We start from the raw sequence: 22,129 nt of genomic DNA on the forward strand, positions 1-22,129 counted from the left end.
TTCCCACAGCTGGTGACCGACCAGTGGGAGTCCAGATCAGACCTCAAGTGAATCCACACACACAGGAAGTTGCCCATGAAAATGTTAATGTGGGGCTTCTCACTCTAGAGGATAACAATCCTGCCTTGAGAAGTGGCTGAAAGTTACCAGTGGGACTCCTGTTCTCATTGGAGGACATTCAGGAAGTCAGGGCCAGAGGGCTGCAGCAAGGAGGGCCATGTGTACCCCTGTGGGGGACACAGCAGAAGACAGATATTCTGTTTAGCACTTGGTACCTCCCAGTGGGAAGCAAGGAGGGCAGACCAGGGTCTGTCTCTAATCGCATCACCTTCCCCATACACCCTTTAACATTCCATGGCGTTCACTGGGAGAGTGCAGTGTGGGCTGGGGTGTGGCTCAGGGGTAGAGCACTTCCATGCAAAAGGTTCTGGGTTTAGATCCCCAGCACACCATACACACATATAAAAAGTGGCTAGGGACGGACTGTCTATCCACAAATTTAAACTTAACCAAGTGTGTGAGAAAACCAATTTTCATGTATTGAGAGGGTTAGAAATGTGTGGTATTTTCCCGTAGCTGACTCATAGGCTATTTTTTACTTTAGGAGGGTAATACATTTATGTCAAATTAATTACTCTCACATGCTAATATTTGAGTTTCCACTTACTTCTAGATGGTGTTTTATCTATTTCAATTAAAGTAGATTTAGCCCAGTATCAGTCAGTGCATTATTATTCATTTTATTTAAGTGTAACTCAATTTACTATGAAAGACCACCCTCACATTGAAAACAGTCACTCCCTTCAAGGGTGCATTTAGCAACTGAACACTGGACATCAACTGAACTGGACATCAACTGAACACCCATTCCTGCAGTCAGGGTGTAGGCAAAGATTAGCATTTCAGGCACCCGATTTAGTCCTTTCTTTGGAGATCTCGCTTTGGGGAATAAGAGAATCCAAAATGTGCCTCATCAGGTTTCTCCAGGCTGATTGCAAAATTCCCACATGTGTTTATGGGTGTGAAACAAGCGCACAATATTCAACAGATGACCATCGAACTCCTACAACTTCTCACATTTCCACACTTGTGTAAACCAGTTTATAATGCAATTCAAAAAGAGACTGATTATTCTTGTGCAGATTTCTTTAAAGATGTCTAAAGCTCCCAGCAAGGAAAAGAAAAGTTATATAACTAGTGTGTAAGTTTTTTTTTACAGAGAAATACTTTCAAGTAAATTCAAACAAAAGAAACCCCTACTACTGTCCACCTTCCAATTCAAAATGTTTTTTCTAATAAAAGGAGTCTGTCAAAAATATATCACATTACCAATGACTTATCTGATAATTGGATTACATCCTTCATATTTCTTTTTAAAGAAAAATTAGTAGTTCAAACTTGTACAAACAATCAAAATCAGTACTTACCCATTTGTTTAGAACTAAACACTTCTGATGCTCAGAGAAATGGCAAAATCCACTCCTTTCCTATTTAACCTCTGCAGAGTTTTACACCAGCACAACCATTGCAAAGTACATAAAACTTTTAAGCAAAGCAAATAAGAGGAACAACCCTACCTTGGGTTTTCTTTCTCCCCTTTCAGTTTTTGTGCAGTGTAAATGGCTGCATCTTTAGCAGTCTGGGCTGCGAGCATCTAAGCTGACAGACACAAAAACGGGCTTTCTTCAGCTCCATGGTGTTCCCAGCCTTTTATGTGGTGCCTTGGGCTGCGCCTGCTTAATTCATTCCTGATTCTACTCAAAGGAAGTGCAGCCTGGCCAGGCTGGCGTAATGATATTTGCTTTAGATATTTCTATCTACAGGAGCAAGCTATCTCATACATACTGTGTGCAAATACATTTAAAAGCCCAAAGAATCTTGATTTTTGAAAGATGATCTTTTTTTTTTAAACTGCCGCAGGGCAAAATCAATCAATTTGGTTGTGATCTTGGAAAATCCACCCTGAGAACAACACTCTTCACTTGAGCTGAGCTTCGTTTATGGCTATTTATCCTGGTCTTTAGAGAGTAAGGCTGAATAGTTGCCATGACAACTTGGTAAACAGGACTAAAGTGACCACTGAGGGGTTTACTGGGATTGTTTTGTTTGGGGAGAAGAATGGCTGCTTTAACGCTTCCATTACTAAAATTTCCTCAAAAGGTAAAGCTGCCTTTTTACAGGTTTGTATAAGATGTTCTCAAAAGTCAAAAAAGAAGATGCTGGCAATGGGTGCTCCAGTTGCTGGCGATGGGGAAAGCCAATCCGGACATTAGAGGTAATTGGAGAAAAGGCAAGAACTATTCATGGTTTTTGAATGCCAGTAGAATTCCCCTCCTCCACAAGAATGTAGAGAAAGCAGAACCATCTCAAAGGCTGAAAGTCACAGGAGCTGACAATTGGGATAACTTTAGAAACTCCCAGCTCCCTAGCTGATGCCTGTATACTTCCTTGAGTCTCTTCTATATAAAACAATATTATGCACAATTTATCAGGTGCAACAGAAACCTCATTGTCAATGCTTCAGCCTTCAGCCAATCAGGAATTACCCTATTCCTATAAAATTTTACTTGAAAAGAATGTTTACTGATGATGAAAAGAATGTTTACTGATGATGCACAGATTATGAATGCTTGGTATTCTGACACATCTTGACAGTATGTGTTCATCAAAACTCAAAGAACCACAGGGCACAGTGGCAAAAGCCGGAACTCCCAGAGGCTCAGGAGGTTGAGCCAGGAGGAGTGCAAATTTGAGGCCAGCCTCAGTAATTTTGGGAGGCCCTAAGCAACTTAAAGAAACCCTGCCTCAAAATAAAAAATAAAAAGGGCTAGGGATGTGGTTCAATGGTAAAGCACCTCTGGGTTCAATTCCCAGTACAAAAAAACAAAACAAAACAAACCTCAGAGAATCTAAAACAGCACAGAGAGTAAAATACTAAAGTAGACTTTGGACTTTCATAATAATGTAGCAATATTGGTTCAATTTATAATAAGCACACCACACTAATGCAAGATGTTAATGAAAGGAAATTGGATATGTGGGGCTAGGTGTAATATGGGGACTCGGTATATGCTCAAATTTTGTGTAAATGTTTGCATGTATTAATAAAAACTGAAATAAAAACGTTATTCCAATAACAGTGCCAAAGACTATAGGAAATTTTTATCCAGGTGTGGTAGCCCTGTAATAGGGGTTCATTTGACTACATCCCTTGTGGCTTTGAAACTTACATGTTTATATCTTTTTCCCAATTTTCTTTTCCCTAAACTTCTCCTCCCTGATCTTCTTTTCCCTGATCTCTCCTCTCTGATCTCATTTTCTCTGAATCACCTTTATAAAAGCTCCATTCCTGTGGATAAACAGAATCACAGCCTTTGGGACAGAAGTCCCCTTTGCTAGCAAAGAAATAAACCTTCTTTTTTCTTTTCCTCAAGACCTTATCTTCCTTATCGGATTGGTGTTGAGGATGAGGACCAAGCTTTTGGTTACAACCCCATTACTCAGAAGGCTGAGGCAGAATGAATGCAAATTCAAGGGCAGCCTGGGCAATTTAACAATACCCTGTTTCAAAACAAAATAAAAAAAGGACTGGGGATGAAGCTCAGTAGTAGAGCACCCCAGGGTTCCATCCTCAGTACCTGCCTCCAAAAAGAAGAAAAAGAAAAATTTAAATGAGAAAAAAAGAAAAGGCTATCAGAGGTTTGCACTAAACTCAAGGTGGGCTTGTTGGTGCATACTGGTAATCCCAGAGACTTGGGAGGCTGAAGCAAGAGGATCAAAATTTCAAGGTCTAACCAGAGGGGCGTGGTGACTCAGGCCTGTAATCCCAGCAGCCCAGGAGGCTGAGGCAGGAGAATTTCTAATTCAAAGCCAGCCTCAGCAATGGTGAGGCGCTAAGCAACTCAGTGAGACCCTGTCTCTAAATAGGGCTGGGGATGTGGCTCAGTGGTTGAGTGCCCCTGAGTTCAATCCCCAGAACCATAAAAAAAAGTTCAAGGCCAGTCTCAGCAATTTAGGAAGGCCCTATGAGACTTAGTGAAACCCTGTCCAAAATTAAAATAAAAAGGGCTGGGATGTAGGTTAGTAGTAAAGTAAGTACCCCTAGGTTCAGTCTTCAAGGGTAAAACAAAAGAAAAAAAAAAACCCAAAACCTAAAAAGAAAAAGGGTCTGACAATATTTTCAGATTTTCCTGTTGATTCAGCTTAAATTGAGGAAGAAGAAGCCATATGAATGTTGAGTCTATCTACCAGCATAAACATGCAATGTAAGCATGAATTAATGGCTTCCTACAGTACTACGCAGCAGCTGCATGTCAGCATGGCCTCCTGCAACACACATAGCTGTCCCCCTAAGCAGGAGCTGTCAATAATCACACGTCAGAAGGCAGAAAATCTTGAGGCCACGTAAGACCAAGTGGGAAAAGTCTTAGTGAGAGAAACCTGGGTCACACCTTCCCAGTACTCAACTTTCATCCCACATCTTTGTGGGCTCCCATACCTGGGTACTCTGCAATGTTCCTCCCAGGCAGCAGGGCTGTGATGCGCCAAGATGTGCTAGAACCAGAGCCCTGTCTTGCAGGAGTGGCGTAGAGCCCCAGGAGCCCTTGATAAGGAACACAGGTGACCAAATACCCAGGTCCTGCAGGTAAGGGAGTAGAGGGGGAGAGCAGGGAGCAGCTGAGGGTGGAGGGTAGTTAAGGGGAAATGTAGGCCTTGGAAAATAATCACAAAGTAAGAAACAAAACAAGTGAAAACAAACATAGTCAGTAATAAGGCAAGCAAAGCTCTACAAAACACAGCAGCCTCCAACAGGCTCAGGAGGCTGTTTATTGGAACAGGAAGATGTGTTCTATGTAGAGAACTGGGACGAAGCACCAATCCTTGGATGAAGAAGAGCCTATGTATAAAGCCTCTGATGTTGTGCTTGGCTGTTCTAAGAGGGCCTTGAACCCTATAGGTATTCTACCTGAGAAAGGGTCACTTAAGGGAGGTAGATGCGGTGAAGTAACTTATTAACATGCAAGATTGGTACATATTGAAAATGCTGCCCCAAAGTGGTTGTACTGGTATATACCAGGGGTGACTTTCGACTACACAAATCAAAGATGATCTCAAAGAAAAAACATGCTAAAAATAAAATATATAACTAGAATAGTTATTAATGATTAACAACAGCACACATGTCCTTTCTGTTGGCAGAGCTTGGCACTCACACACCACGGGTAGCTGCACATACAACATGCCCTCTGAGCAGCTCAGGTATAGAGAGCACACACCTGAGCCAGCCTGCACCTGAGCTGTGCAGAGGGACAGGTAGCATGAGACAGGCCTACAGAGCGGGGCTTGGTCAGGTCTCCATGGGATTAGGATGCAGAGACAGGCCTAAAACCAAACCCAAAGTGCTACTGGGAAAAAGTTCAGTAAGGATAATGAGAAATAAGAGATATAAGAGAAGATAAAGACATAGAAGAATAAGAGGACTAGAAATTCAAAGGAAGAAATGTGCCAGGATGTTATCAGATTTTTTAAAAGAAATGTTTTTGTTTCAAAACATTAAAAACCTATGGGGAAAAAAGTGGTAAGCAGCACCTGCCATTCCCAGGATCAGTGGCTGGATTAATGGAATCCACTCATCATGTTACCAGGACTCTGGAAACAAAGGGGCATGTTTCCACCACATCTGCATGGCTGTCACTTTACACATGTCCTCATGAGCTGTCCAGGCATCAAAATGAAGGACTTTGTGTGACATAAAAAGTAGCATCAGGGCTGGGGATGTGGCTCAAGTGGTAACGTGCTCACCTGGCATGCGCGGGGCGCTGAGTTCGATCCCCAGCACCACATAAAAATGAAAAAAAAAAAAATAAAGATGTTGTGTCCACCGAAAACTGAAAAATAAATATTAAAAAAAAATAAAAAGTAGCATCATGCCTTGCGCAGTGGTGCACACATATAATCTCAGCAACTCGGGAGGCTGAAGCAGGAGGATCACAAATTCAAAGCCAGCCTGGGCAACTCAGTGAGGCCCTGTTTCAAAATAAAGTAAAATGGGTTGGGAGTGTAGCTCAGTGGTAGGGCAACTTTGGGTTCAATGCCTAGCACTGTGCCCAAAAGAAAAAAAAAAAAGCATCATGAAAGATCAGTCAGCAGGATTCTGTTAGGTAAAAGGCACTGACACTGAGGTCATCTCTGTGAGAGGGTGACCGTCCTCATATCTCAGGACAGGAGACAGGAAGTCCCAAGACCTTGGTCCAGCTCCTTTTCTCTCAATGTTTCCTTTTCCAGAAAACACTACCATAGTTTACCTGCTAGACCTCTGGCTGCCCTCCTCTGGAGCGGATCAGCAGCCTCCCCGCCGGGGACATCTCTGCCTCACTCTTCCCTCAGAAGAGAGCCTTATTCCAAGAGGTCTCCTCTGCTGGATGTCTTCCTCCACCAGATCCCAGCCCTGCGAAAACTAAGGTGACCTAAGCCCCTTTCACGAGGAGACTTGATGGAAGCTGTCAGGATATTGGTATGTCAAGTTAAAAGGAATCCAGGATGCTTCCCTCCTGGAGTCCCTGTCACACCAAACCTAGCCTACAGAAAGAAGGGAACAGAGGCAGCCCCAGCTAACTCTGCAGCAAGTGGCCCGGCCTCACACTCTGCCTGGAACTGCAGACAACTGGTTCCCACAGGGGCAGGTCTCCCTGATGCTTATCAGTCTGTTCCCATCTTTAATTCTGTCTTGAATCTCCTCAGGGTTTTTCTGAGGAATGTTAATGAGAGACTTTTCTGACTAGAACTTATTTGCTAAAATACCAGGCAGGGAGAGATCATAGACCAGGGAAGCCCTTGGGGAGAGATTCGGAGGAGGCCAAGCAGGTTTGCTCTCATCTGGAAACCTGTGGTCGGTTGGGGCACTTTGGAGCCGGCCACTACTACTACCTAAGCAAATCACAGTAAAGGTTGAAAGAAAGGCCACATCAGCAACCAGAAGTCACCTAATGGAAAAGTCTGCCCTTTGTGAACAGCAGATTCTAAGCTCGATGGAAGATTTCACCCTCCAGAGGTGCTGGAACCCGAGGACTGGCTGCAGACTTCCTCCTGTCAGCAGATGTGTTTTTTAATCCCCTTCCTAATTTGGCGCCAAGAGGATTTCCCAAAGAAGTGAGTGTCGGTGGGTGCCCTTGATACAATGCCCAAGATTAGTGAAAGGCTGTTTATAAAGACAAGGCCACATGTTGTTAACAGATGAGTGGACATGTGTTGCAGCATTTCAGTTACAGTCTCCCTCCTTCTACTGCTTTTCAAAACAAACACCCCCCCCCAAAAAATAAAATAAAATAAAATAAATTTAAAAACCCCCCAAAAAACAAAAACCCAACAATAAAACCAAATAACCAAAACCCGCGAAGGATTCCCAGATTCTTTAGGCCCAAATACCCACTGGGAGGGTTCAAGCACTTGCCGCAGAATAGAACAGCCCATTCTATGGGTCTTGGGCCGTGTGGTCCCACTCGGTGGGCCAAAGTATGAATCCTGCACATGTTACCTGCTCATAAAAGCACAAAAATAGCCATCTTCTTTTTCTACAGCTCTTAGGACAGAGTTTAGAGCTGTTTTCCTTCTCTCTTTTTCGGCCACAGAATCTCAACAAAACAAAATAAAAACCTCTAGAATCTGCCAAATCCCCGTAACACTTGTTCCTGAACAGTACACAAAATACCTACATTCACCTAGAGTTAAATCCAACTTCCCAGACTCCCACTATGAACCAACTGGAGGAAGACGTGAGGTGAGAGGAGACCCATCGCCCTATAGCCAGAAATGGACATCCCCCATTGCTGCACACAGGGAAGGCAAGATTTTCCCTATGGAATTTTCTAGAAGAATTCATCTTTGGACTAAAGAAATTGGCAAAAAACTCCAAGACACGTTTCATAGAACATAAATATCAGTAACAATATTTTCAATGGAATCAAATGAATGCTAATTGATGCATAGCTTAGTATTTCCCTATTCTCATTAGCATCTTGACACTTATAAATCACACCTACATCTCAGACAAGTCAGTTCTTGTGCCTGGGCCTTCATTTGCTGGGTGCCTTTCAAATGGCAGTAAGACAGTTTTTACAGCCCATCTCTTGGTGTGTTATTAATTAGTATGTGCTATAAGTCAGGAGATAGTAGGGCCAGGAGCCAGTATAAATGGGAACATGAGGTTGAGTTGGCTCGTTTTTAAAAGTACAAAATCCAAAGCAACTGGGTACAATTGAATCTCAGCGTGGAAAAATAAACATCAAAAAGAGGTAATTTCTTCAACATTTAGACTGCTGAAGTGTTTTCAAGCAGGCCTAATTTCAAAAGCTTCTACAATTTAAAGGAAAAAAAAATAATTTCATGCCATCTAAGAATGAAACCCAAACCACTGAGGATCAAGTTTGTTTTCAAACTGAAATTTCTATCCTCAACACAGCACTGCCAGGACATATTCCTGTCTCACTGAATCTGACTGTAAAACTGCAAGATTATATGTCATAACAGGAAAAAAGGAAAAAAACATCTCACGAAACCATGGCTCCCTAGGAACTGTAATGTGCAATCTGGCAGCTAAGACTTTAGACTGAGAAAAAGACTTGTACATTTGAAGGATGAATTATGGAATTACCACCCCACCGAAAAGCAAGGAAAGAACACTGGCAGAGATCAAGTGGCACCTGAGGTATATGATAGAATCACGAAGCCCGTCCACACTGCCTTGTGCACACGCCTGCTGAAGATCACCCAGTACAGCAACAGGAACATAAACCAGTGTACGTGACACAGTGTCACACACAGACAGGTTCTACCTATTAATTTCCAACACTGTGTCCAAAAAAACCTTATGTATTGTTATATTACCATTTTTGTGCTATGACCTAAAACATTTTAATATAAATTTGAAAAATGGAAAGGTGTTATTGTTTTAAACTACAAAAATGGTATACATTAAGTCATTTCATATCTTGTATATAAAACCTGCTCTACCAGGTTCCTGCCCTCTCACCTCACAGGCAACAGACTGAGGGGGTTTACTAGAGAGATGCCCACCTGTAACCCATATCATGGGAGAAAGTCCAGGTCAGCTTTCTCATCTTAATTGTGAGGATGGCCTTAGGCCTGAGCCTAAGCAACTCCATTTTAAAAACTCCGGTTTTAAACCTGCAGTTTCACCAGGCACATCCACAGAGCCCTCCAGTATGGCCTCAAACAAGTTACTTGCCCTCACTTTGATCAAAAGAGTGAAGCCCCTGGCAGGCTGTCCTCGCCTGATAAGAGGGAAAGGCGAGAAGATCAGGGTGGAGACTACTAGACCAGATGTTTCTGGTCCTAGGATAAATGATGTCATGGAGAAATCCAGTGGTAGCTGATAAGGATTGAAAGGGGGGTCAAAAGCCCCAAAATTTAGTATAAATAATAGAGCTGATGAACAGGGATTCAGCCAGCCGAAACAAGGATGCACTCAAGCTGGAGAGCCTGATGAGGACCTGACATCCCATCACTTTTCATCATTTCCTGATCTTCTGCATGATCCTCACTGCTCTCAAACTCTACCACCTCGTCTGGACCCTGGTGAGAGCCACAACTTCTCCTCAACCGGTTGTCCACTCCATGCCAGGAAAAGCCTGCCTTGGTTCCAGACCTGGTCACCGCGGTCTAAGTGAGTGTGCATCTGCTAGACATAAAACCTTAAGACTTTTGAACTTAGTGTGCAGAGGGAATGTCTGTCATTAGCCTGTCATGATTAAGTATGTTTTGCAGTGCTTAGAATTAATTAATCTAGAATTGTTTGCTGTGAATTGATTATGTCTATTGCAGTGCCTAGCACTAAGGATTGTCATTTTCTTGATTAAGAACCTCTAGAGTGAAATTGTATTGAGTAATTTGAATGAATAAAGCATTAAAGGGGCAGAAGCATGTGGACATTCTTTATTTCTCCCCTTGACTCATACTTTGCAATTTTGCCCCCTTGCAACATTAATCCTCATGAAGATGGCAGTTCTTTAATATGAGGAACCTCTGGACATGACTATCTTGAGGGTGTTTTTCTCTCTCAAGAAAGGTTTCTAAGAGGCTTGTCTGCCTAATCAAAATTAACTTATGAACAACACTTTAAGGCAAGGTAACCATTTAGCCTTGGATTTAGCAACAGCACATTTCTAATACCCTTTTTTTTTTTTTTAATTTAGGATAACCTCCTTTTTTACTCTCAGGTTGTTTCTAATTGAGTTACATCATTAAAAATAGAAGAGCCTTTATGTTATAACAACTTATACAATGTCTTCAAATTGGTTTCAATCAATTCATTTAACTAAACTTCAAATTCAGCATTACTACTTATAGTATAGCTTCTTCATCATGTTTGACAATAAAGCAAAACAACAACAACAGCAACAACAAGTCAACCACAACCAAAAGTCATGCCAAGAACTTTTTCAAAATAGGTATACTACATTTTGGAGCTGGATATAGGAATATCAATCCAAATGCTAAAGAAAAATGTGAAGGCTTCACAATATTTCCTTTTAAAATAGACTTCCCGAAAGCCTAATGTCATCATTCAAAAGCAGACCAACAGACTCAGAGGACAAAGGAAATGTTTTTCCATTTAATGCCAGGTTATGAGAAGATCATATTCATTCCCAACCATTTGTAACGAAAGGACTTGGGAGAAACCGAATCTATGAGCAGGCACCCCAGGAGGCTGTGTCCTTGAGGAAGAGACTCAGCCTGGTACTCGTGAATCTTACCTTCTGCATGTTTGGCTTGATACAGCGCACGAAGAAGGGGTTGGAGGAACTCAGGGTTGCCATCAAGGAATGCAGGGAGTCCTAGGAAACGAAAAGGAAAGGGTATGTATTGACTTGGTCTCTTATTAGGCCACTTTACATTTCTCAATACCCTAGGTACTTATTGGAAACAAGGCTTAAAACAACAACAACAACAACAAAAATATAAATCATAGGAGTAACTTAAGAGATTTTCATTTCTAATTATGTCATTTTAATGTAAAACAAAGCAAAAGATATTATAATTCATTATAACTGGAATTATTCCATAATATATGAAATGTATTTATTACTTCCTTTGAAGCACAACCTTTTAAAAAGACCATTCTGGCTGGGTGGTGGTACATGGCTGTAATCCCAGTGGCTCAAGAGTTCAAAGGCAGCCTTAGCAACTTAGTGAGGCCCAGAGTAACTGAGGGACCCTGTCTCTAAATAAAGTACAAAAAAAATAATAATAATAATAATAAGGCTGGGGATGTGGCTCATTGCCCCTTGGTTCAGTCTCTGGTACACACACACAAAAATGTGTACACACACACACACAAATAGCCATTCTGAGCAGTACCTATTTTCCATGGAAATTATTTCTATAAACTCATTATTTCCATCAAAATAGCCTAGGAGAGTACTTGGCTGGTCTTTGAGCCACAATCTCTCACTCTCACCTTTAAGTCACCAGTTAGATTTTATATCAATCTGTAATTCTACTTGCTAAACTTTCCCAGGTTGTTTTATTATGGAGAATTTTTCACATTTTCTAAAGCAGACACAATGGGTCACTAGTTCCCATCTCCAGCTGCAGCTCAAGGCTAATCTCATTTCATCTGGTCTCTGTCTCCATATGTACTAGGCGTATCCCTTGTGGAAAAGCAAATCCCAAACATTCCATTATTTTACCCATCAATATTTCAGTATGTATTATTAAAGGCCGAACACTTTTGACATCAGTCAAATATTATTTCACATAAAAAGATATATGGATTATTTATATTAACATCTAAATAAACATTAAAATGTACAATGGCTAAACATTTCACATTTACAATCTGTTCTGTCTCAGATTTTATAATTTTTAAAATTTCTTTTCCTTTTTTTTTTGCATCAGAATGAAATGGTTCATGCACCATAGTTAATGTATCTTTTATTTCTCTTTTTAATTCATTGGTTTTCCCTCAAGCTCTCTTTTTTTCTTACATTTTTGCAGTAGAAGAAAACCAGGTTGTCCATGATACCTTGATCAGGTACTTTTCTGCTCAGAAAGCTTTAGGATCTCTAAGAGGACAAAGCTTCCTGGTATTCTTGGCTCTTCATACTCTGGTGTCTAGGTGCACTGCCACAGGCCCTTGTCTGCAGAGAGCCTTAGAGGGAAGACTTACTCCCGGATTCCGGACTTTTCTCCTGTTCTGGTCTCCACCAGGAAGGCCACCCACCCTTTTCCTTCATTCCTCACCCAATTCAGGTCCCAAATGTTCAAAAGCCTTTTAAGACACTCCAGGCAAATGGATAGGGCACCCTAGAAAAAGGAAGCAATTCTACTGGAAGATTAAGAGCTGAAGCTGTAGAGTCAGACACACGGAGGTCCAACTCAAATCCCACCTTCACTCCTCTGAGGGCCTGAGTGGGTCTGCTCTGCCCCAAACCTCCGACTTCATTTGTAAAACGGAGACAATAACATGCACACACGGGGATACAGGAGCAGTGACCCAGACGCTGAATATAAACTAATTAGCCCAATGTGCAGCACAGTATCCGTTGCTGCTGTCATTATATCTTATGGTACATGAATATTGTGTTTATTACATTATATCTAATCTGGAAAACACCTAACCTTACTGCTGTACCACCCATGCTGTTTGCATGCCGGTGTGGCAGCTCATCTCCACCTACAGTGTAAAGCAGGCTGCACACAGTGAGCCCCGAGTATCCCTGTGTGAGAGGCCAAAGGGAGGCCAGCCTCACAGGGCATGTTTAGTGTCAGCCGAAGAACTGACTCCACTTCTCTTCATGCTGGGATTTCCATTTGAGGGCAATATCTTCATTATACTCTACCTTTTTTTTTTTTTTAAGAGAGAGTGTGTGTGTGTGTGTGTGTGTGAGAGAGAGAGAGAGAGAGAGAGAGAGAGAGAATTTTTTAATATTGATTTGTTTTTAGTTTTTGGCGGGCACAACATCTTTGTTTGTATGTGGTGCTGAGGATCGAACTCGGGCCGCACGCATGCCAGGCGAGCGCACTACCGCTTGAGCCACATCCCCAGCCCATACTCTACCTTTTAAGGTAGATAAAATGCTTACACATTTAAAATGCAAAGTAACTGAAATTAATCTTATTTAAATCTGAACTTAGTCACTATATCTAGTTGTGATATTGCAAACATACCTGGGAAAAATACAGACATTCAGACATGGGAAGAAAAACCATCTATTTTCACATGAGCTTCTAAATACAAATAAGATGGCAAAACAGAACTTCATTTTTTCTTTCTTTTTTTTTTTTTTGTGGTACTAAGAATTAAATCCAGGAGCACATCACTGCTGAGTGACACCCTCAACCTTTTATTTATTCTTTATTTTGAGACAAGTTGCCCAGGCTGGCCTCAAACTTGTGATCCTCCTGCCTCAGCTTCTGGAGTCACTGGGATTATAGGTGTGCACCACTGTGCCTAGCTACAACTAAAACAGACCTCTTAAGGAGATCTGTTATTTCAAAAGCTGGGGCTTAAACAGTTCTCCTTTATTTAATAATAATTTTTAAAAACCATGTTTTCATCTGCTTCAGAAAATGTATATATTTTATATATGTTTATATACATACATACATATATACACACACAAAAACATATGCATAAATGTATACTATATATTATATATATGTATAACACACACACACACACACACACACACACACACACACACACGTTTTAGGGGGAAGTCCTAGGGATTGAACCCACGTCTCCATGCATGTGAGGCACACACTCTATCACTGAGTTACACCCCAACCCAAACAGTGTATATTTCTAAAGGACTGACTATTTGAAAAGCATGATATAAAAGAAAACAAAATCAAACATTCCCATAGTCCTTACTATACCTAAATCCTCTTTTGGGTTCTTAAAATTATAGTAACAATGAACTCATGTGAGCCCCAGTGGAGACTAACCTTGAACTGTGAGCTGACTGTGGGCCGCCGGTGTTTGCTTCCACATTTCAAGGTGTCCTGATTGTTGCGGCTTGAGACGTGTTCAAAGAGGTCATAGATGAAGTCGAACCTGTGTGAGGGAAGAGCAGGATCGTGAGGCACACACACACCCAATTATTAGCCGTCCGATTACTGTAATTATAGTACACTTTCCCACTGATAACTGAAAGTGGCACTCTGAGGCCTAAGAGCTAAGACAGCTTCCAAGGACTTTAAACTAACTATTGCCAAGAGCTTCTGGCACTGAAAAACAGTGACTTGGCTGGCCTCCCACTTAGGAGTATTGTGCTTTCCAGAGCAGCACCTGAACCCTGTCACCTGGGTTTCCTGACCTGTAGGGCGACAGACCCAGCCCTTGGGGTCCACAGGGGATTGCTTCCAGGACCCCCAGTGGATAGCAGAATCCAAAATGCTCAGGTCCCTCATGTCATTCTCCCATATACCTAAAATCATCTCCAGATGACTTATAGTGCCTAACATGGTATATATGCCATTGTTAAAATATACTGTTTAGGTGATAACAAAAAAAAAGTCCATACGTGTTCAGCACAGATGCATTATTTTTTTAATCCAAGGTTGGTTCAATCCATGGAAGCAGAACCACAGAAATGCAGAGCCAACTACATTTGTTTTGCTCTTACAGTCTTGTGAAGACCCTACCAGTTAACTTATGGGAAGGTGCTAGTGAGGAACACTAAATCTGGACTGAGGCAGACTAAAGTTCAAATTCTGCCTCCATCACTTGCTAGCTATGCTACGAGGGTGAATCATGCCTGGCCCCCCAGTATTGGTCTCAGATTTTTCATCTGGAAAATGGCGATCATTTTAGAACTGTCTCCTAATGCTGAGGCAAGGATGAAATGCAAAAGGTTGAGAGCATGGTCCCTGGCACAAGATAAGTACTGATGTTAACTGTCATTGTCATTACTATTAAGAAGTTCAGTAAATTCCATTGCCACTATTAATAAAATTTAAAAAAAATGTTTCCCCATATTTTCCATCCTCCTTGCATGGAAGATATGGGATATAACGGGGAGTTTGGTGGCTTCACTGTCACCAGGAAAGGCAGGGAGGACATCTAGGAGTCCGTATCCCCAAGGTGGCAATGTTAGTGCTTCTCGCTCTGCTACAGCACTTTTTCACGTTTGTTCCGGGTGGCTGTGCAAGGCTCACTCTTTTAAGATCTCCAACTGTGCAGTTGACCTCTTGGAGAAAAGCTTGGTTTGTATTAAGAGGTCAAAGATGTCAGAGGTGAAAGGGTAGGGAGAGCCAACAGCTCAAGCCCTCAGCTTGCAGAGGTGAGTGGCTGAAACAGCAAGTTCCTTACCCCATCACAAAGCCGCCCAACACTAGCATAGAGGCGACCCGCCAAGCCCCATCCAGATGCTCCAGGCCTGTGATCTTTCCACTACAACAAACTGCTTTTATTTAAAATCAATATGCAGCTTTTATTTAAATGTATCACTTTAAATCTTTTCAAACTGCTTTGACAGATAACATGCTGTGGTATTTTAAAGCATTTTTTAATGGGTATGAAAACTCATCTAAAAATGAAAATAGCTGTTGATATTATCAATAGTAAAATTTTCACAGAGGAGAAGTTAAAACAAGTATAAAGATCAAAAACTTCAAATTCTGAGCTCTCAGCTAATAGCTTAGCCTGGATCCCCTTCACCCCAATTCACAGCCACTAGCTAAGTGATGGCCACCTGGTATTTACATTTTGAAAAGAATTACAGCTTTTTAACAATTGTGCTACTTCCTTCCTTAGATATCAAAAATGTATTTCTGTGTGGAAAAAAAAAATTGAAGGGATGTGGGACAATTTCAATGGCTTTAAAAAAATAATTTATTTGTTATAGATCCATACAGTATAAAAAGCTTTCAGGCCAGGGCTTTCCCCCAAACACTCACCCATTAACAAAGCCTCCCAACAATAGGAAGCTTCCTGGTTTAATACCTACAAATAGCTAAACTAACCATTAAAAGTTTCTATATGTTTTCCTTAGCTACTGAATTAATGGTGTGAATTTATAATTCATGAGTTAGTAAATGAAAGTGTAATAAATGTAGAACTTTAGTTGAGCTAACAACTGGTTAATCTTCTTGTCACTCCTGTACTAACAAGAGACACCTGGATCCTACAATACCAAGCCTGAAATGAACACTCTGCTCCAAGCTGGCAGTGAAGAAAGGCAGTCTGACTGGTTAAGGGTCTCAAGTTTCTTAGCTAAACAAAGCTCTACAGCTCACTGGTCACCAGTGGAAGTGACTTAGGCAAGTCACTTAACCACTCCATGGCTCAGTTTTCTCATTTACATAAGGAGATCTATCAGAGTACCTAACTCATGGATTTGCTATTATTTTGACATCTCATTAAATGATAGTCACTGCTATTATTATATATCTCTGTGTCATTGTACTGATGAAATATTGTCTGGAAAAGAAGATATAATGTCAAGGGTTTCCACAGTAGTAATTTGTTCTGTATACATGAATAAGTGCATTTACACAAATTTTAATTTGCTTGCTAATGACTTCATAGAGGAGACCCACATACCGGCTTTCTCTTAGCAAGTTGAGAAGGTCGTCTCGAAATGTGTCTCTGTTTTTCTCCAAGATGCCTCGGACATCATACTGAACCTAGTTTTAAAAAAAAATAAGAGAGCGACTGGGGTTGTGGCTCAGTGGTAGAGCACTTGCCTAATACATGTGAGGCACTAGGTTCAATCACATAAATCACGTAAACAAACAAACAAAAAAAATAATTAAAAATTCACTTAAAAAAATAAAAGAGAGAGGCTGGGAATGTGACTCAGTATTGGAGTATTTGCCTAGCATGCATAAGGCCTCAGGTTTCATCCCTAATACCATAAATAAATAAATAAATAAATAAATAAATAAATAAGAGAGAAGGACAAATTGGTCAACAGAAACGTTTCGGGTCAGAAGCAACTTATTTATCTATCTAAATATCTACGTACCTACCTATCTATCTATCTATTTATTTATTTATTTTTAGTACCAGGGATTGAACCTAGGGGTGCTTAACTACTGAGCCACATTCCCTGACCATTTATTTAAATTTTGAATCAGGGTCTCACTAAGTTGCTGAGGCTAGCTTTGAACTTGTGATCCACCTGCCTCAGCCTCCCAAGTCACTGGGATTTCAGGCATGAGCCACTACACCTGGCTAGAAGCAACTCTTTTAAAAGCTAGACTCATGAAAACAAAATTATTTCAATAAATTTGTGCCTGTTTTCTGAAACTACTACTTTCTCTTAATACCAAATGAACAAATACATTGTTATCTCAATAAGAAGTTACCTCTCCAGCGTAGTGTTTCACCCCAAAATTGTTGACTGCAACTCTGGGCTTCACATAAAAGTGGTTATTCTAATAAGAAAAAAGAAAAAAGATACAAATGCCTTAATTCACTCACTGATTTCCTTGAACTTCTAGAGAAAACCATACACAGTGGGCAGTAAACTACAGTGCCTGTTATGCACTGTCAGTTTAGGACACAGCAGAAGATGCACTTGAACCATCTACATCTCTGCTGTGTCAGTACAGTGGGTTAGAATGCTTCCGTTTTCCACCCATACAATGAACTTTGGCATATTCTAACAAGTAGCCCCAAATCTAACATTCAATTTAGAATTAGAGGAGAAAAGCTTTCATTTGAAAAGAAATAATTAAATGTGGGAAGCCAAGTTGGGCCAAGACACATCTGTGCATTATCTTCATGAGCAGAAAAGCAATTCGGAAATAAAGAGCCAGCAGGGTTGACATACAGCATGCTGATTGTGCAGTTTCTCCAGTAAGGTGCTGTCTGTGGCTTGGGGAAAATGGCTCTCTTCATTGATGAGGGCGAGGAGGCCAAGCTTCTACAGGTGGGAAAGAAAAGGATGAATGAATCAAATGTTGAATGTTTACCTTTCCAACTACTTTAGAGCTTCTTTCTGATCTCTATCAAGCCAGTGGTCAAAAGAAAAAAGCATGTAACTTCTTGGACTGAAAAATTTATAATGTCATACCATAAAGAAAACCAACTAATTCAAATTACAATAAGTATTTTTCAAAAAATGGAAGCCACTGCAATTTGGGGAATCAGTCTTTTGCAACTGGCCAATCTACTCCTGGACTAGCCTATTAAGGCTCTGCCACTGACTAAGATCTATGTGAAGCCAGTTCACACACTGTGGATTATAAAACATTGAGTTCAATGAAACAATGGGTCTGAAGCAGCCAAGTATTTAAATTCAACCTTGCACATTTACATGTATGCTTCCAAATGGTCCATTGTGTTCTAAACATTCACATCTTTGATGTACGAGTTCGTGCAAGTTATTTTGTTCCCATAAGTATGAATCAGCCCGGCTGGACACCCTTGGGACTGTTACCATTCTTCCACAACCGCTTACCTTCTCAATCAAGTCCAGGCATTCTCCATTGTCTATCCAGTCGATATCTTCCCACACTAATCCCTCTCTGTGGAGAGATGAAGAAGGACAAGTGAAATTAAAATACAGCTTTAAACTATCTGATTTAGTGGATTTAAAAAAAAAATAATTGAAATGGAAGTCTGCAAGTGCTTACCTGCTATATTCTAATTGTTCTAAAGAAAAAATATGCTTATTGAAGTATTCCTGAAGTTTCTCATTTGCATAGTTGATATTGAATTGCTCAAAGTGGTTAACCTGAGAAGGGAAATGGTCAACAAAAATCTTTAGTTCCCTCACCACAACATATAAAAGTGGAGAAAAGGAAAAAAAAATTGACAGAGAAACATATCCATGTCTGTTTCAAGAGATATGCTTCATAGCTGCTCAAAAAACAGAACAGACTTCATGTGTCCCACTCTTCGGAAGCCTACCTCAAAGTTTTCAAATCCAAAGATGTCAAGGATGCCAATAGATTTGAAGTCATCTTTGCCCTTGATCCTGCTGTTGATCTTCTTGATCACCCACTCGAAGCAGCGTGCATAAAGTGCCATGGCCAGGGAGTCTCTGCTGTCCACTGCCTAGGGGACAGGACATGCTGTAGCCCCAGCTGGCCACACCTGCTCTGAGGAAGGACCTGGACTCCCAGTGTTAAGTAAATCCACACTGTTTAGGAAAGCACAGATATCTAGAGAAAGCAAAAACTCACTGACTGACTTTACAGTAAGAGTCTCCAAGAGCCCCTTGAAGTGGCAGGGTTCCAAGCTCAACTTTATATGTTCAGTTATATGAAAGAACCTGACTCTACATATATGAGTACACATTTTGTCAGGTTTAAAACACTGATTAAGACCTGAGTTTTAGAATTTTCATCTTCTCCTCCACTTCTACTTTGTACACATGAAGTTTTTCTTCATGATATGGTTAACATTTTTACTCATCCATTTAAAAAACATATCAGAAGGGCTAGTGCATACAAATTGGCTCAAGGCAGCAGCAGAAGCAACAAGAAACATGCTGTTGCACTGACTTCATGTATAAGAAGAACAACAATAGGCTAATGTTTATGTAGGGTTTATTCTGAAGGAGGCATTACTTACCATATATTTGTTATTTTTACCCTTGAATTAGGTGTGATAATTACTGTTGTCTTACAGAGGAGGATATCGAGGCACAGTAAATATATTTTCCAAGAATGGACATTAGTAAGTGTAAGGACAAAGTCTCAAACTCAGGGGCTCTGTATTAGACCTGTCCTTGTAAACACTATGCTATACTGTCTCTCAGGAATTAATTCAACATCTTTGTCTATTCTCAAAACTTGGATATCTTCTACATGTGGACCATGAGCCAAAGTCATTTAAACAGCTCAATGTCAGTCACTTGTGTGAATCAAAGTCACAGATCTGAAATCCCAAGGGTGTGTTTTAAGACAGGTGTTGAGGGCAAAGTGTGGGTACCTGTTGAACATTGAGAGGCGTGAGGATCTCTTCTCCCCTGAGGAACATGGATCTCTGGGTCAGAGCATCGGTGAGCTGCGTTGGGTCCAGCCCAAGTAACTCTGCAGACCTGCCCAGAGCTAAAAGCAAAGTGTAAGGCCCAAGTACACCCACAGCCTCCTAAAAGAAACCAGCCACTGGACCTCAAATAGGTTCAGAGCTAACTACACAGAATGACACCACAAAGCAAATCATTTCTGAATCCATTTGGCAGAAATGGTAATACAATGTAACTGTTCTCACAACAGTGTTTTTCTGTTTGGGAAAACAGTTTTTTAAATAAAAAATAAAAAATATTTATTTTAATATGATGTGGGTCTGCTATTTTTATGATTAAATGAAATAATAAATCTTTTAAATGCCTCTGTTCTAATTTCCAACATTCAAACACATTTAACCCACATCAAAAAAGTACTCCTGTGTTCAATGATTTGAGGATACTGAGGAGCGCTGGGTGGGATCAAACATCTGAGAAGTACTGGCTTACAGACCATCTCCTCTAGAGACCCCGAACTCCTCCAGTTCCCAGCTTCTAGCACCTCACCTACTGCTTCTATCAGAAAAGTACTCAAAAACACTACAGTAAATAAGTCGCTCCAGAAAAATGAAAGCTCTATGTATATTCACTCATTTTATCTTGACAAAGATCTCTGAGGTCCTGCGGAGCAGGCACCAGGGTTAGGGGATTAACAACACAGGCCACAGCTTGTGGCAGACCTGGGATCTGAACCCAGCATTTTGGCTTGGAAATCTAATGCTCTTAACTGCTACACTAAAAACCAGGGCAAAGCTCAAGTCCACCTGACTTAATATTTTCCCTACATCAAGTCCTCCTTGTTCCTATTTCCACTTATTTGGCCCATTTTCCTTTTTCCTTAGTAAGGAGAACAAAGACACCATCCCCTTTCAGTAGTAATGATCATGTGCCCTGCCCTTTACGAGCTGACACTTCACATCAGATACAGCTAAAATCCTATAGCTCTTCATCTGGGGGTTGGGGGGCACTGAGTGGCAGAAAGTGCACCCAGCATGTCCAAGACACTGGGTTCAATCCCAGCACCAAAAAGAGAGAGAATAAAAATTTCCCTAGTTCTCTATTGCAGGGGCCAGAAAACCTCTTTCTGTAAAAGGTCAGTCAGTCAATTTCTAGGTTTAAATTGCAAGAGGAAGACTCCAAGGAAGGGAGGAAGGCTGAAGGCAGGTGCAGCCTCTCACCTGTTTTGAAGGACACCTGCGCCCCACCAGCAGTGATGAACTCAATGTTCCCGAGATGCAGGATTCCAGCCAGCAGCCTCAGCACCTCCCGCACCTCCTCCTTGCTGAACTGCATCACTTCCATTGCCGTCTACAAGGACATAGATACAGGTAATTTTATGTTGATCTTGACATTGAAGGAAACGAACAAATATTCACGGCTCGATAAAATTACGAGGTGTTATTCTTAAGGTAAGAAAACAAGTAACAGATGGTAACCACTCACTTTTCAATGACCCATGTGAATGAAGAGGGATAATGAAAGGACTTGGAAAGCTCAGAGATAATCCAATCAATGAAATAAAATAAATATCTTTCACATAAGCCCTGCATTTATTCTACAAAAAAATTACCTGAGGGAGTGGTAACAGTGATAATGACCATGGTAACAGGATATGTCAAAGAACAAGGAACTGTTTTCTTGACATAAAACTTGTGGGGTGATGCTGGTATTTAGAGGGACTCATACCTGATGAGACTTCAGGGTAAACTGAGGCCCCTGCCTGATGGTTATACAGCACAGGGGCCAAACAGATGGAATAAAACCCTTACCCAGGAACTCCATAGATGGGACACTCTTTTCTTTCTTTTATACAACAGACACTGAAGGGAAATTTGAATAGATGAGGATCTATTTTTCCTGGACAGTCCTGACATCTCTATTTTTAATTTCTCCAAAGAATGTTTATGACTGTGTCTTGGCCTCCGGATAGTAAGTGGAAGTTAAGTAATGCTGTTTTGGGAAAAATAAAGTCACCTCTAGGTTTTTGTTACCAGAACAAGCACTTAAACAACTGAGCCAGGTGTTTTCTGAATCAAATCTAAGATTCATTCATTTTCTTTTGTTATTTAGAAGCATATTCTTTTAAGGAAAAAGGCTTTTAAAAAGAATCCCCCGCCCCAACACACACACACCCTGAGGACAGA

The 22,129-nt window shown here is 40.9% G+C and overlaps 1 protein-coding gene across 1 annotated transcript in view; it reads right to left on the bottom strand.

Annotated features, from left to right (window-relative positions):
* Window positions 1–22,129, bottom strand: part of MYO10 (myosin X) — a 95,383-nt gene that overhangs the window by 63,187 nt on the left and 10,067 nt on the right. Inside the window, exons 3-12 of the mRNA XM_081279629.1 lie at window positions 21,164–21,293; window positions 19,910–20,028; window positions 18,884–19,030; window positions 18,607–18,707; window positions 18,432–18,498; window positions 17,802–17,894; window positions 17,335–17,403; window positions 16,568–16,650; window positions 13,969–14,077; window positions 10,773–10,853 (exon numbers count right to left, since the gene is read on the bottom strand). Coding sequence (XP_081135755.1) covers window positions 10,773–10,853; window positions 13,969–14,077; window positions 16,568–16,650; window positions 17,335–17,403; window positions 17,802–17,894; window positions 18,432–18,498; window positions 18,607–18,707; window positions 18,884–19,030; window positions 19,910–20,028; window positions 21,164–21,287 — 993 coding nt within the window. The 5' untranslated portion in view covers window positions 21,288–21,293. The remainder of the gene's footprint in view (window positions 1–10,772; window positions 10,854–13,968; window positions 14,078–16,567; window positions 16,651–17,334; window positions 17,404–17,801; window positions 17,895–18,431; window positions 18,499–18,606; window positions 18,708–18,883; window positions 19,031–19,909; window positions 20,029–21,163; window positions 21,294–22,129) is intronic.

Source organism: Spermophilus citellus, assembly GCF_964194105.1.
Source record: "Spermophilus citellus genome assembly, chromosome: 1".
NCBI lineage: Eukaryota > Metazoa > Chordata > Mammalia > Rodentia > Sciuridae > Spermophilus > Spermophilus citellus.